General features: G+C 45.4%; 1 protein-coding gene across 2 annotated transcripts in view; it reads right to left on the reverse strand.

The window, feature by feature from the left end:
• Window positions 1–11,763: 11,763 nt before the first annotated feature.
• The window catches only part of CNIH3 (cornichon family AMPA receptor auxiliary protein 3), a 118,124-nt gene continuing 112,964 nt past the window's right edge, over window positions 11,764–16,923 (reverse strand). Inside the window, exon 6 of one of the 2 annotated variants that reach the window (XM_032646781.1) lies at window positions 11,764–12,840. In XM_032646781.1, coding sequence (XP_032502672.1) covers window positions 12,813–12,840 — 28 coding nt within the window. In that variant the 3' untranslated portion in view covers window positions 11,764–12,812. The remainder of the gene's footprint in view (window positions 12,841–16,923) is intronic. The other variant, XM_032646792.1, reaches the window with a different exon arrangement.

Below are 16,923 nucleotides of genomic sequence, written 5' to 3' on the forward strand. Positions count from 1 at the left end.
TGTAAATACCAGTCCCTCACTTCGTCCCAGCTTACCCTTCCCACTCCCCATGTCCTCAAGTCCATTCTCTACGTCTGCGTCTTTATTCCTGTCCTGCCCCTAGGTTTTTCAGACCATTGTTTTTTTTTTTAGATTCCATATATATGTGTTAGCATACAGTATTTGTTTTTCTCTTTGTGACTTACTTCACTCTGTATGACAGACTCTAGGTCCATCCACCTGATGACAAATAACTCAATTTAGTTTCTTTTTATGGCTGAGTAACATTCCATTGTATATATGTGACACATCTTCTTTATCCATTCATCTGTCAATGGACATTTAGGTTGCTTCCATGTCCTGGCTATTGTAAATAGAGCTGAAATGAACACGTGGTACATGACCCTTTTTGAATTATGGTTTTCTCAGGGTATATGCCCAGTAGTCGGATTGCTGGGTCATATGGTAGTTCTATTTGTAGTTTTTTAAGGAGCCTCCATACCGTTCTCTATAGTGGCTGTATCAATTTACATTCCCACCAACAGTGCAAGAGGGTTCCCTTTTCTCCACATCCTCTCCAGCATTTATTGTTTGTAGATTTTTTGATGATGGCCATTCTGACCAGCGTGAGGTAATACCTTATTGTAGTTTTGATTTGCATTTCTCTAATGATTAGTGATGTTGAGAATCCTTTCATGTGTTTGTTGGCAATCTGTATATCTTCCTTGGAGAAATGTCTAGTTAGGCCTTCTGTCCATTTTTGGATTGGGTTGTTTGTTTTATGATACTGAGCAGCATTAGTGGCTTGTAAATCTTGGAGATTAATCCTTTGCCAGTTGCTTCATTTGCAAATATTTTCTCCCATTCTGAGGGTTGTCTTTGCATCTTGTTTATGGTTTCCTTTGCTGTGCAAAAGCTTTTAAGTTTCATTAGGTCCCATTTGTTTATTTTTGTTTTTTTTTCCATTTCTCTAGGAGGTGGGTCAAAAAGGATCTTGCTGTGATTTATGTCATAGAGTGTTCTGCCTATGTTTTCCTCTAAGAGTTTGATAGTTCTGGCCTTACATTTAGGTCTTTAACCCATTTTGAGTTTATTTTTGTGTATGGTGTTAGGGAGTGTTCTAATTTCATTCCTTTACATGTAGCTGTCCAGTTTTCCCAGCACCACCTATTGAGAGGCTGTCTTTTCTCCATTGTATATGCTTGCCTTCTTTATCAAGAATAATGTGACAATACGTGTGTGGGTTTATCTCTGGGCTTTCTATCCTGTTCCACTGATCTATATTTCTGTTTTTGTGCCAGTACCATACTGTCTTGATTACTGTAGCTTTGTAGTATAGTCTGAAGTCCAGGAGCCTGATTCCTCCAGCTCTGTTTTTCTTTCTCAAGATTGCTTTGGCTACTTGGGGTCTTTTGTTTTTCCATACACATTGTGAAATTTCTTTTTATAGTTCTGTGAAAAATCCGACTGGTAGTTTGATAGGGATTGTATTGAATCTGTACATTGCCTTGGGTAGTATAGTCATTTTCACAATATTAATTCTTCCAAGCTGAGAACATATCTCTCCATCTGTTTGCACCATCTTTAATTTCTTTCATCAGTGTCTTATAGTTCTCTGCATACAGGTCTTTTGTCTCCTTAGGTAGGTTGGTTCCTAGGTATTTTATTCTTTTTGTTGCAGTGGTAAATGGGAGTGTTTCCTTAATTTCTCTTTTAGATTTTTCATCATTAGTGAATAGGAATGCAAGAGATTTCTGTGCATTAATTTTGTATCCTGCTACTTTACCAAATTCATTGATTAGCTCTATTAGTTTTCAGGTAGCATCTTTAGGATTCTCTGTATATAGTATCACGTCATCTGCAAACAGTGACAGCTTTACTTCTTTTCTGATTTGGATTCCTTTTATTTCTTTTTGTTCTCTGATTGCTGTGGTTAAAACTTCCAAAACTATGTTGAATAATAGTGGTGAGAGTGGATGACCTTGTCATGTTCCTGATGTTAGAGGAAATGGTTTCAGTTTCTCACCATTGAGAACAATGTTGGCTGTGGGTTTGTCATATACGGCCTTTATTATGTTATGGTAAGTTCCCTCTATGCCTACTTTCTGGAGGGTTGTTATCATAAATGGGTGTCGAATTTTGTCAAAAGCTTTTTTTGCATGTATTAAGATGATCATATGGTTTTTCTCCTTCAATTTGTTAATATGGTTTATCACATTGATTGTTTTGCATATACTGAAGAATCCTTGCATCCCTGGGATAAACCCCACTTGATCATGGTGTATGATCCTTATAATGTGCTGTTGGATTCTATTTGCTAGTATTTTGTTGAAGATTTTTGCATTTATGTTCATCAGTGATATTGGCCTGTAGTTTTCTTTTTTTGTGGCATCTTTGTCTGGTTTTGGTATCAGGGTGATGGTGGCCCCGTAAAATGAGCTGGGGAGTGTTGCCCCCTCTGCTATAGTTTGGAAGAGTTTGAGAAGGATAGGTGTTTGCTCTTCTCTAAATGTTTGATAGAATTCACCTGTGAAGCCATCGGGTCCTGGGCTTTTGTTTGTTGGAAGATTTTTAATCACAGTCTCAATTTCAGTGCTTGTGATTGGTCTATTTATGTTTTCTATTTCTTCCTGGTTCAGTCTTGGAAGGCTGTGCTTTTCTAAGAATTTGTCCATTTCTTCCAAGTTGTCCATTTTATTGGCATAGAGTTTCTTGTAGTAATCTCTCATGATCCTTTGTATTTCTGCAGTGTCAGTTGTTACTTCTCCTTTTTCATTTCTACTTCTATTGATTTGAGTCTTCTCCCTTTTTTTCTTGATGAGTCTGGCTAACGGTTTATCAATTTTGTTTATCTTCTCAAAGAACCAGATTTTAGTTTTATTGATCTTGGCTATCATTTCCTTCATTTCTTTTTCATTTATTTCTGATCTGATCCTTATGATTTCTTTCCTTCTGCTAAGTTTGGGGTTTTTTGTTCTTCTTTCTCTAATTGCTTTAGGTATAAGGTTAAGTTGTTTATTTGAGATGTTTCTTGTTTCTTGAGGTAGGATTGTATTGCTATAAACTTCCCTCTTAGAACTGTTTTTGTTGCATCCCATAGTTTTTGGGTCATCGTGTTTTCATTGTCATTTGTTTCTAGGTATTTTTTGATTTCCTCTTTGATTTCTTCAGTGATCTCTTGGTTAGTTAGTAGTGTATTATGTAGCCTCCATGTGTTTGTATTTTTTACAGGTTTTTTTCCCTGTAATTGATATCTAGTCTCATAGCGTGGTGGTCAGAAAAGATATTTGATACGATTTCCATTTTCTTAAATTTACCAAGGCTTGACTTGTGACCCAAGATATGATCTATCCTGGAGAATGTTCCATGAGCACTTGAGAAGAAAGTGTATTCTGTTTTTTTTGGATTGAATGTCCAATAAATATCAGTTAAGTCCATCTTGTTTAATGTGTCATTTAAAGCTTGTGTTTCCTCATCTATTTTCAATTTGGATGATCTGTCCATTGGTGAAAGTTGGGTGTTAAAGTCCCCTACTATGTTTGTGTTACTGTTGATTTCCCCTTTTATGGCTGTTAGCATTTGCCTTATGTATTGAGGTGCTCCCATGTTGAGTGCATAAATATTTACAATTGTTATATCTTCTTCTTAGACTGATCCCTTGATCGTTAGGTAGTGTCCTTCTTTGTGTCTTGTAATAGTCTTTATTTTAAAGTCTATTTTGTCTGATATGAGAATTGCTACTCCAGCTTTCTTTTGACTTCCATTTGCATGGAATATCTTTTTCCATCCCCTCACTTTCAGTCTGTATGTGTCCCTAGGCCTGAAGTGGGTCTCTTGTAGACAGCATATGTACGGGTCTTGTTTTTGTATCCATTCAGCCAGTCTATGTCTTTTGACCGGAGCATTAAACCATTTACATTTAAGGTAGTTATCAATATGTATGTTCCTATTACCATTTTCTTAATTGTTTTGGGTGTGTTATTGTAAGTCTTTTCCTTCTCTTGTGTTTCCTGCCTAGAGAAGTTCCTTTAGCATTTGTTGTAAAGCTGGTTTGGTGGTGCTGAATTCTCTTAGCTTTTGCTTGTCTGTAAAGGTTTTAATTTCTGTGTTGAATCTCAATGAGACCCTTGCTGGGTAGAGTAATCTTGGTTGTAGGTTTTTCCCTTTCATCACTTTAAATATGTCATGCCAGTCTCTTCTGGCTTGCAGAGTTTCTGTTGAAAGATCAGCTGTTGACCTTATGGGGATTCCATTGTATGTTATTTGTTGCTTTTCTCTTGCTGTTTCTAATTGCATTTAATTTTTGATAGTTTGATTAATATGTGTCTTGGCATGTTTCTCCTTGAATTTATCTTGTATGGGACTCTCTGCGCTTCTTGGACCTGATTGACTATTTCCTTACCCATATTAGGGAAGTTTTCAACTATAATCTCTTCAAATATTTTCTCAGTGCCTTTTTTTATTCTCTTCTCCTTCTGAGACCACTGTAATTTGAATGTTGGTGTGTTTAATGTTGTCCCAGAGGCCTCTGAGATTGTCCTCAATTCTTTTCATTCTTTTTTGTTTATTCTGCTCTGTGGTAGATATTTCCACTATTTTATCTTCCAGGTCACTTATCCGTTCTTCTGCTCCAGTTATTCTGCTATTGGTTCCTTCTAGAGAATTTTTAATTTCATTTCTTGTGTTGTTCATCATTGTTTGTTAGCTCTTTAGTTCTTCTAGGTCCTTGTTAAACATTTCTTGTATTTTCTCCATTCCATTTCCAAGATTTTGGATCATCTTTACTATCATTATTCTGAGTTCTTTTTCAGGTAGACTGCCTATTTCCTCCTCATTTGTTAGGTCTGGTGGGTTTTTATCTTGCTCCTTCATCTGCTGTGTGTTTATCTGTCTTCTCATTTTGCTTAACTTAGTGTGTTTGGAGTCTCCTTTTTGCAGGCTGCAGGTTCATAGTTCCCGTTGTTTTTGGTGTCTGTCCCCAGTGGCTAAGGTTGGTTCAGTGGGTTGTCTAGGCTTCCTGGTGGAGGGGACTGGTGCCCCTGTTCTGGTGGATGAAGCTGGATCTTTTCTTTCTGGTGGCAGGACCACGTCCGGTGTTGTGTTTTGGGGTGTCTGTGACCTTATTATGATTTTAGGCAGCCTCTCTGCTAACGTGTGGTGTTGTGTTCCTGTCTTGCTAGTTGTTTGGGATAGAGTGTCGAGCCCTGTACCTTGCTGGTCGTTGAGTGGAGCTGGGTCTTAGCATTGAGATGGAGATCTCTGGGAGAGCTTTCGCCGTTTGATATTATGTGGAGCCGGGTGGTCTCTGGTCGACCAATGTCCTGAAGCCAGCTCTCCCACCTCAGAGGCACAGGCCTGACACCCAGCCGGAGCACCAAGATCCTGTCATCCACACGGCTAAACATGGGAAAGGAAATAGTCACCGAAGTCCATGAAGCACAGTGAGTCCCATACAGGTTAAACCCTTGAGTCAGGTAAGCATTTGCTTCACCTCTTCTTTCAGGTATAGCAGCTGTTCTGGCTTCTCTTATTTCTAGCTTCCCAAGGTCCCCATGATTCTCAGAGCCCCTTTTTTTCTTTCCCTTTGTGCTTCATCTAGTTTCACTTGCTCACAGGGAGTCATGGGCAGAGGCCTCACCCCAGCCCTTCAGACCAGAGCTCCCGGTGCAGAGCCACGCTGCCGACCCCTGAGCTCAGGACCAGAAGCACCCTGTGCAGTCTTCTTGAAGCTTCTCTGCCTAGTCCTGTGAAATGGATTCTAGATGCCCTGCTCTGGACCCACTCATCCCAGAGTTGATCCGTTGCCTTCACGTGAAGGTTACTGAAAATGTATGTCCAGCAGGACAGGGTCAAGTGCAAAGCCCCACAGCACCCCCTTCAGGACAACCTTCCACTTTGCAGGCTGCTGCTAATCCATGAACCAGCACTCTTGGGTTCCCTCTGTTTAGCTCCCTAGAAAGTATTATAATCCAACTGGCGCTGAACATGTGTGTCTGGCTGGGGCTGGGCTCCCCCAGACTGTAAGGCTGAAATGTGCAGTTGGGGGTCCCCAGTAACCCAGACCCAGATGGCTTGTGTCTCAAATGAAGAATGTGATCAGGCCTCATTTTTCTTATTTTAGCTAGAGCTGCTTTTGGGTCTTTCCTGCTAAGTTTTCCACTGCATTTGTAACCATGTTAGGTAAGGGCTAGATCTTGTGGAATAGCTATTTGAATCTAATCATGAAATATTGATTAATACAAAGAACCGCTCATTTTAAAGACTGGTTGCCCAGGGTGCAGGGTTCCGAGCGGTCCCTTGGGGATCTGTCCCATCTGCCAGGCATTAAATTATGCTGTGGTCTGCACCCCACTGAGAGGGATCTCTGTACCTTGTAGAGTCTAGAAGGTTTCCTCAACATCAAACTCACTCTCAATTTGGGAAAATAAGAACGGCATCACAAGACCCGTCCTCTGATGCCACTAACGAACAACATTTCCCCGGAAGCCTCTAGTGCTACCCTGCTGCTTTCATTGATGCGTTCAAGACAGACTATCCCAGTCATGGGGGCTTCATGGATGTGCTCCTTTATAATTTAATGTGGGGACTGGTGTTTAACTGGTTTCTCCTTTTCCCTACTTCTCCTGCTCTAAAATGTCAGAAGTTATTCCTACCAGAAAGATGATGTTGCTTTTCTCATGTGCTAAGCATTTCTGAAAAGGACAGATGGGGTTTACTACTCAGACCCCTGTTATGACATTTGAACAGAAACACTGCCATGGCATTTTAGTCCCTCTCCCTGGCCATGAGGTAGTCATTCCAGGAAACAAAACAACCTCCGACTGTTGGGTCTCTAAACCAAAAGCTGTGCATCTGTCCCCTGAGGTACCAGGGGCCCAACCAGGAGACTGGCTTTTGGAGGAGAGAGCGCATGCAGAAGAATGGTCCCTGTAGGCTGGCTGGGAGGGGCCGCCCATACTGTGAACAGCCTGTAAAGCCGAGCAGAGAAAGGAAGAGCAGAGCAAGGGTTACTGAGTTTTTATTGTGTGCAAAGCACAGCACCAGGCACCTTACAGGCTTATCTTACTCATCCTTAAACCACATTAGGAGGTGGGAACATAGCAGAGTGCAGTCTGTGTTCCCCCAGCATCCAGACTAGAGGCAATGGAAGCCTCCTGGGAAGAGACCCATCCTACAGGAAGAATGATGGTCCCCAAGTTAATTCAAGGGTAGTGAGTCTAGGGTCAAAGTACAACAGTAGGTTCATGCTCAGCAGCGTGAGCTGCACTTATATCATCTCCAAGCCCAAGCCCTCGTGGTGCACAAAACTGTAAGTCTCCTTTCCTATCACCTCTCGGGGACCAAAAGAGCTTAAGTGGCAGTACTGCTGGCGTCACCGCTGTGGGTGGGTGGCCGTTCTGGCCACGATGGCAGTGGCTCCTTCAGGGTGGTGAACAGTGGGTTCTGGTGCCCAAGCCTTCAGGGGTACTGGTCCCAGGTGCCACTCTGGTCACTGGCTCCCAGTGTAGCCCGACAGTGTGCCAGAGCTGGGAACAGTGTTTACTGGTAAATGTGAACAAGGTGTATTAGTGAATGTTTTAACAACTAGCACCAGAAGGGGAGGGTAAAGGAGAGGGAGGGGTCTCATCTGTAGCATTTGCCACTTGCTGTGGCGTAGATACTCCCAGCATGGCCGATTTCAAGCTATTAATGGGACACCACTGAACATAAAGATGGGAGGAGGTGCACAGTAGACCACGGTTATACAGAGTTTCTACCGTAGATACAATAGACATAGCCTCAAGAGCACAGACCACAGCAAAACGTAATAAAATAATTAGGAGGTGATGACTTTCGACTACACGTTATCTTTGTTTTAATTTAATTAATATAATTGTAAGCTTACATAACCGGATTTAATAATAGCTGTGTTTAACAACCATTGTGCAAAAATCCCATTTAGCAAAATTTAATGATTGGCTCTCATAAGCCTGTATGAGCCAGCTTGAGCACACTACTAGCTGAGGAGGAAGAAAATGCGGGCCGAATGAAGCAAAAACCTTTCCCATCTTTCCCTAGAAACGCCTGGCTGTGTCCTGAAGCATCACTTCTCTGCTCGGCTCTCGCTTCCCTCTGCCTGGATGAGGCAAGTCACGGGGCACGTTCCAAGATGCCTCCTCGAACACCTACAGTGATGACAGCCTTCTGCCTAAGCCTCGGCAGCAGAGGCAGCCTTGAGATCTAAACTTCATTTACCAGAGCACGGTTTGGAACAGAGCAGCCCAAGTCCAGGAAAAGAGAAGGTTATGAAATGGATCTGTGCAATGACACAGCGTGAGTGCAGTTAATTGTTGTCAAAGCATTTTGTTGGCTGCATTCTCTCTTACGTAGGAGAACAAAACTGTCATAGCCATGACAATTTTATTCAACATTGGTGCAATTACCAAGCCTAAAAATAGGAAGCAGAGGGGAGATTTGCTTGAGAGGGCTGAGCTCTGTTACCCATGTCCGCCCCCAGGATGGAGGGAGGGGAGGAAGGAAGCTGAGATTCATTGAATCTTGCCATGTGCTACTATGAGAAGCGTTTTACCATTTTATGCGACATAATCATCCCTTCAACTCTGTGAAGGGAGGAGGAGTAGACAGAGCTCTAAGGACCAAGATCTACTGAGCATCCAGTATGAGACAGGCTCTCTGTACAAACTCTATGTACATAATCACTTTATCACAACCTCACTGAAATGGAGGTATTATTACCTCCCATTTTATAGATGGGAAAGCTGAGTCTCAGAAAGTTTAAGAAACTCGTACAGGATCCCATAGCGCAAATGCTTCTGATTACAAAGTCATTTACGGGGACTTGTTTGCTGTGAAACCTGTGAGGTGAGCAAACCCACACTTCCCGGCAGTGCCTCTCCTGTTCTCCCTTCTCCATCCCCTTTTCTCCTCTTTCTCACATCCCATTGCCCTCCCTTACGGGAATGAACAAATAGTCAAGGCTAGACTTTGGCTGGAGTCTAGGCTCCATGACTTCCTAGGAATTGTGACACTTGCTCATTTGTTTAACCTCTGTAAGCCTTAGTTTTTCAACTATACATTGGAGACAGGAAGAGTGCCTACCTCATAGCATCGCTGTGGGGATGAAATGAGACCTTGCACGTCAAGTGCTTTGTACAGCACCTGGCATAGGGCGAGTACTCAACAGCAGTTGTTATCATGATTGGCCAGAGAACATGGCATTGAAAAGAGGTGCCATGTCCCAGCATGACCTCCACTCAGGACACTACAGATGAAAACATCAGGGGGGTGGCAGGGTCCAGGGTCTTCACTCCCTTCCCACATGGCCAGGTGACTTCCCTCCCAACAGAGGACCCTGCCCTGGGTGGGCACCGGGCAGAATAAGGATGGCGAGGAAGGTTCACCTCCTACAAAGAGTTAGTGCTTACCACGTGAGGGCACTCTTCTAAGTTCTCTGCAAATGTGAACTCATTTAATCTTTACAGCAAGTCAGAGTAGTGGGTGCCATCGTTCACTTCATTAATGAAGTGAAAAGTAAATTTAGTTCCCCCCCAACCCGATTGCACCCTGACCCTTTGGGCACAGTCACGCCAAGCCTATCCACTCCGCCTCCCTAAGGCAATGGGAACCAGGCCACCAGTACCACATAATGTGTGTGCCCCCCCCCTCCTTGATGCCCACATACATGCTTGGTAGGATGAGCTCTCCATCACCCAAGGGTAATAGTCACTTTGTGATTTATCCAGGGTGCTGTATCTCCTGCTTCACTCCCCTTCCTCCCTTCGGTCATTTCTGTGGGACAAACAATGAGCAACAAAGATATCCAAGAAGGAAAAATTTATGTGTGAAAAGGCAGACCTGGGGTTAAATTCCAGCTGTAGCTATATACGCACCCCTTACTAGCTCTGGGTCTCTGCAAGTAACTCATACTCTGGAACTTTCTTCATCTATAAAGCGGAGATAATATCGACGTCATGGTATTGTTATGAGGATCAGACAAAAACACACAAAACATATAGAATAATGCCCAACACCTCAATTTTAGCTATTGTTATCATTTGGCCATTTATTTGTAGCCTCGAGCTCTGGTCTGGCTAACTCACCGAGGGTAGACTCATCCGTCCTGAGCCTCCCCGTTTTTCTGACCTGTAAATTGGGGGTGAGAATACGCAACCTGCCTTGTAGGATCATTGTGAGAGTTGGAAGAGGTCCTGGCATAAATCCTGGTACACAACACGGCTCCACCAACTGTGCGCATTCCTCTGATTCTTATCATCATAATTAGCTTCTCCCAGCAATTGAAAATTGGCTCAAACTCCCAACAACCACTGGAATTATCTCCCAGTCACAACTCGTGGGAGAGAAATATTTGGATGTTTCTCTGTCATAAACATAAGGACTGCCCAAGAGACACTTGACACCTTTAAAGCTTTTAGAGGACCGCCTTAGAGAAGAACCTCCCACAATAAAGCAAGACTGAGGCTAGCACCTGAAGGAAGATATACTTTCTCTATAACTGTCTTTTTAAAATACTCTCTTTCTCTCAAAAAGTTAATGCTAATCAAACCTTAACAGAACCCTAAGCTACTTTGTCAGCTCTTCAGTGTACCAGCTTCCATATGAAGTCTGTGACTCAGGTCTATGAATGGTGTTTGTGTAACACGTGTGCTCTGTTTTAAACGGAAGAAAATGGGGTTTTTAAGGTCAGACAATCCGGGTTCAAAGGCAGGTCTGGGACTGCTGTGTGACTATAGGTAAGTCACTTACCCTCTCTGAACCTCAGCTTCCTCACTTAGAAAATGAGAAAATGAATAGTATCAACTTCACAGGATGGTGAGGAAAGTCAAATGAGATACAAAAGCAATCTGAAAAGCGCTGTGTAAATGTGAATTGCTATTATTTACTGTTAAGGGAAATGATATCAAATTTAATGCTCAATCCCCAGTAGAGTACCTCAGGAAGTCAGTATCTCTGTGTCCTCCTCCTTTTTAAGTTTGGATTTCCTATTTCCATTTTAACAGTCTTTGCATACTTGTGCCTGCTACTATAAGCCACTTCAAATCTTTTTGGAAGGAGGCAAAGTGTAAAAACAAACAACAGCTCCATGGTGAGAAGTAACATGGACCATTTACCCTCTGACTTCAGTTGCATTTTCAAGATGGCGGTGGGGTTAGCTTTGCTGCCTGCAGCCTGGAACCCAGAGCTGGCTTCTCTGGATGAAGGTGGCTGGTTGTCTCAGGAATGGAGTCAAAGACGGAGCCAACCAGCCCTAAAGGAAACTCTCCACCGCAACCACAGTTACTCGGCCAGGACGGTGGGTATTGGCCAAGGGGAAGCCTGCTCCCCAAAATATTGCCTTGAATCCTCCGGTTCCATACCTTCAACCTCAGAGCAGAAGTCTACATTTTGTTTTCGGTAGAAGTTTTAGGAGGAAAATGCTTTTTGGAAACTTCTCTTTGTCTACCTACCAGTTTACCATCCATATGGAGATGAAGCCAGCCTGTAAAGCGTTTAAATGAGACAGCCAGGTAGGCGAGACACTCGAGCGGTCGCTGCGTTTTAAACACAGCACATGTGTTACACAAACACCATTCATAAACCTGAGTCACGGACTTCAGGTGGAAGCTGGTATATGTATAAATAGCCTGTGTATGTCAAACAGAAGAAAAGAGGGGAAGTTTGGGGAATAAGGTCAGAATCATGATGCCCAATTTAAACATAATAAAAATCTCAGCCTTGTCATTATTTACAACCCCCGAGTACAACTCCTACCCAAAAAGGAGAGAATGTCGAATGGAAAATTCTAAATGAGCTAATGTCCTTGTGTTGAACCGAACAGCACGAATGATGCAGCATCATAAATGAAGCTACAATTATGTCGTCTCACTTCTCGGCTGCCGGATGCCCACAGTACAGAGCTGCCACTCCAGCTTTTTCTGGCCTCAGAATTGTTTTGGGAGTCTTAAAAGTCAGTAGCTTTGACTAGTGTTGACCAATTGATTTGCATTCAGCGACTCTGTGATAGTTTGGGATGACAACAGAAGAATACAGTTTGTGGTGGTGAAGAAATAACACCTTGAACATGTCATCAGTGTTTTAAAAAATCATTTTTTCCTATGATTCCCCGCTTCCCATCTCACCACCCCCAAGCCCTGACTTTGGCCATAACTCTTTACCAACGTACTGTCCCAAATTCAGCTTGTGATGTCACTAACATCCTAAGCTGGGCTCTTACAAAGCACAGCAGGAAAATAGACACCCCTGCAGGCTCAGGGCTGGTTATAGCCCAAGGCAAGTCTGCACACCTTCCAGGCCCCTCCCACTGAAGTGAAGGGCGTGGCCAGGGCTTGGAAGAAACACGAGAGTCTCAGGTAGCTGGTGACGTCCTTGAGGACTTCAATCAGTCCCACAGATACAGCCTTGACCCTGGGTCACGCTGTTCCTTAGCAGGCACCTGCCAGCCATCCAGCCTCCACGCCCACGGCCCAGGAACGCAGTGTGAACTTCAGGGAGCCATTCAATAAAGTGGATTCAGGAAGCCGCAATTCTCGCTCAGAAGAGGTTTCGCGTTTCGTCACCCCTCGTGCCCCCGCTGCTCAGAAGGGATCTACAGCCCGAGTGTGGGGTGTGAACGCCAAAGACTGACACACAGGGTGACAACACGTGCGCGCTCGGCCGCTGGCTGCTGCATGCTTCCGGCTTCCGATTCAGAGTGTCTGCCCGTCTCTGTCTGTCACATCCCCACACTGGTCCCTTCTCCCATCACCAGCGGAAGTGGACTGCGCAGCCTCGGGCCTCTCCCATCCCAGTCTCTGAGGATGTGCGTGGTCTTTGAGTTAAGAGCTCACTAAAGTGTAGATCATGCTGGATGCAGAAAGAAGAGGAAAAGAAGGCATTAGTGGGAGCCCACAAAAGACCTCAGACGGCCCTCAAAAGCGGCACCTTCCAAAAGCCAGACCCCTTGCTTCTTTTTCATTCCTGTCACGAGAGCATCTTTTCTACTCCCCGGACTCTTCCCCCTACCACTTCCCACAATGCTGGACTAGACGTTGTTACGAGACCATCCTGCGCTCCTTGGATGAGAGATGTGATTGCTATCATTATTCTCATCAGGACGATTATCGTGGCCATTATTCCTCTTTCCTGCAATCGCAGGGCAGGTCCCCAGGGGTGGGAGGGGTGCAGTGGATTCTTTATGCCACCAGCTGCCACATGGCTGTGTCCAGGGGCTCCCAGATTAGGGTGGATGATACGGCAGTGCTAGGGAAATGATGAGCATGGCTATTGTGAGGTCTTTTGTGTGAACACAGGCCCTCTGGGCACACGAACCGGATGAATTCTTAATTGGGTAACTCCCTGGCCCTACTTTTTCTAACAGAGCCCAGGCATTAAACATGCATTACGAGCCTGTGTCCTAAGGTGGAGCCCCAGCGCTACCAAGGAGGGGGTCACGCATCCCTGTGCTCTTAGAAAGGGCTGCAGGCTAATTCTGCAACAATGAAGAATGTTCCACACCAAAATATACACTCTCTCCATTTGGCAGAAAGAAAAACCACCACCTTTTCACAATATAGAGAGAAGAAAGGATCATCTAAGAAACAAAACCAAAGGCGAGAAACTAAAGTGTTTTACTTCTAACCCTCTCCAGCTGCGAAGCCCGGACAAGCCCCTCTGAGTAGCTGAAGTTCTGCCTTTGAGAACTTGATGCACCTCATGGACACAGAGCCTCACTGGCCAGGCCTGGCGCTAGAGGGGTCTTATTCAACATGGGGAAGTGCGGGGGTCAGCTGAAAAGTGGATTGCTCAAGGTCACAACGCAAGGCTAGGAGTCATGTCCCAACACCAAAGCCAGTGCTCTTTCCATTGTAACATGCAGCTTCACTGTATTTGTCTACTCACTTTCATTTCCCTCATTCATTCGATATTTATTGAGCGCCTCCTGCGGGCCAGGCGCCATTCTTGGTGCCGGGAAACAATGGCGGGTGTGCAGCCCCCGCCTCGAGGGAGTGTACGGCTAAGCTGTAGCGCAAACAAGGGTTTAGTGAGCACCTACTGTGTGCTGGGCGCTGGCCAGGGCACTGCAGATACAGAGGGAAATGAAACAGTTGAGGCCTCTGCCATCAAGTTAACCATAAATAACCTCATCTGAGTGAGAGAAATGAACAGGAGGGGACGCAGGCATGATCCAGAGTAAATGGATAGCAGGGTGGTACCACGTAGGCAGATAATATCATCCTGGTTTACACCCTTAATTTGAAAAGATCTTTATATTGAGCAGGCAGAATCCACACTAGACTAACCAGCTTCTATTATTTTTAGTTTTAATATCAGCATCAGTATTGGTATCAAGTAATCCCCATCCCATGTAACCTGCAAACGTCTCCTGGTCCACAAGGCAACCTGAGAAGCGGGTGGCGCTGGACGCTGGGATGCTTCGCACAGCACCGTGGGAAGACAGCCCAGAATCCGAGGCCAGATGCTTTGCTAACTATCCGCTAGGACCTCGGACACATTTCTTAATCTCCATGAGGTCCTTAGGAACCCCTCAGGAACCTCAAACTGTAAAACACAAACCCCACCTTTATAGGGTTCCCAGCTGCTGTCACTTGAGTCTCTATTACTGTGCTCAGCTCAGAGGCAGCTCTCCATGCACGTGGGTCCCCTTCCGTTCCTATAAGAGTGGCCTGGGCTGAGAGTCCTGGCTCTCCACGAGCCTGGATCTAAGGGGCTGGGAGCCCCTGAGGTGGGAGAAACAGGATCTTTGAGGAACCCTGAAGAGCTCCAAGATGTCAGGCTCAACCCTGCCACCCAGGGTCCCAGCTGAGGCGGGAGGAGCAATTGATACCCATTTTGTTTTGGAAACAAAGTAATTAACACATGTAACGTAAAGGCAGCGCCAAACTGAACAGAATGCCTGGAACATAATCAGTTACAGGATGATCACAGTCATCTAACGGGCAGGAGCCCCAATATGGCCACCACAGCCCAGCAGACAGAGAGCAGAGGAGCTCTCTATCCGTAAATTCCTATGACTCCTAGGCCCCGTTCCCTCCGGCGCCTTAGGCTCCAGCAGATGCTGCAACAAAACTGAAATGAGGAAGCTTGATCTGCCTCAGTCTCCACCCAGACTAAAGAGAATCCCAGGCTAACGGGGCAGGAGCCAGGGAAAGCACTGCCCTTATTCTGCTGGCTTTGAGGAGGGGCAATGCTGTCTCTGGGGACAGGCCCCTCAGCCTATGAGTCAGCAGAGGAGCTGTGTGCAGCCCCGCAAAGAGGCTGGGCACACTCCGGGGAAGAAAGTGAACCTCCTTGTTAGCGCAAGGTGCCAAATCGCTAAGCCCATGAGGGTTGCCCGTGGTAGGAAGCAGCCTGAGAAAGCTTTAGTTGCTAGAAAGTTCAGACTTAGATCAGGGAGACTTGGGCCAATCTGCTGGGCACCTCGGAAAGCCCCGGAGAGGCTTCGGAGGCCCTCAGGCTCCTTGCAAATTGAAGCAGGCATTGTCCCAGGACACTCCATCCAGGAAGAGGAGAGAAGGGGTCACCCTGAGCCTGAACCAACCCTTGACTCCAACAAGAATGTGGTAGAATATTCCGAATCCCCTCCAGGGCCGAATTATTCCGGAGGAAGTTACAGCCCTGAGGGTTATAGGAGAAGACTTGGGGCGTCTGAGTCTTCTGGATCCTGGGGATGCAGAGGGGAGACGAGGTGGACCCAGGCAGCAACTCCAGAGTGATGCTTGGCCCCAAAATTCTGAATCAGCAGATCTAAGCCCAGGAATCTGCACTGTTAAGAAGCACACCCTCCTCAACCCCTGATTCTGATGCAGGAGGTCCAAAGACCACACTTCGATAAAGCCTTTTCTAGAGGTTTCCTAAGACAGCCAGCAGTTAAGAGCTCAATCTTTGGGACAGGACCTGAGAGGGACTTCTCACTGTGTCACTCTGAGCTGTGACCGTGGGAAAATTATCTAACGTCTCGGACGAGGTTTCCTCATTGTTAACGTGCAGATAATGATAGCCTTTAGCTCATACACTGAACAATAAATACATATCGCGCTCTTTGCTCGAAGGATGGCTCGTTTTTAAATGCTGGATAAATGCAGCTGCTTCCCATGCTGCCCCAGCCTAACCTGAACCTCGAGGCAGCCTGGGAGTCTAACATCCCCAGCCTCCGCTTCCTCACCCGGCTACTGGCCACCCGGCCACTTGGAGACAGTGCTGGGGTACCTGGAGATAGCATGGTCTGGTGCAGGTAGCGACAGGAGAGCAAGCTGACAGGTGAGACACCCCAGAGATGAGTCCAAAGAGGAACAGGAAGGAGGAGAGACATTTTCAGAAAAGACACTGTCTTGGGTATCAAGCCAGGAGACAGTCTGTTTATAGCTATCTGCTTAGTTAGAATGTTCTGAATAAAGAGGTGAAAAGAGGGGAGATTCCTGAAACAGAATTATAAAGCCAGCATGTTTTATTTAATTAGAATGGCGTTACGTAATATTAGGAGCATTGTAAGTATAAGCACTTAATGGCCCAACATGCCCATTTGTGAAGCACTGACTGCCACGGGGGGGGGGGGGGGGGGGGTGGTGTCTCTGTTGTGGTCCCCAAGACTGCTTTCACACAGACTAGGGGGCAACGAGGCTATGTATCCGGGGCCACAGGTGACCTGAGTGTCTGAGCTGTGGAGTCGCTGGGGACAGGGTGCCCCTTGCATGGGGAAGGAGTCACCAAGTGCACCTCACCAATAATCTCCTAAGAGGGGTTGGCAGAATGTGTGTTCACCATGTAGCCCAAAGGATGTTCCTATCAGCCAGCGAGGCCTCCAGCAGGACCTTCCACCCCTCCCACTTCTTTACACAGAAGCTCTTTCTCCTGAACCAGTTAGGTGGCTGGCAGCATCCTTGACAGGCTGGGACTCCTACCTGCAAAAGCTGGAAAATTTCTCCATTT

This window comes from Phocoena sinus, chromosome 1 (assembly GCF_008692025.1).
Source record: "Phocoena sinus isolate mPhoSin1 chromosome 1, mPhoSin1.pri, whole genome shotgun sequence".
Lineage (NCBI taxonomy): Eukaryota > Metazoa > Chordata > Mammalia > Artiodactyla > Phocoenidae > Phocoena > Phocoena sinus.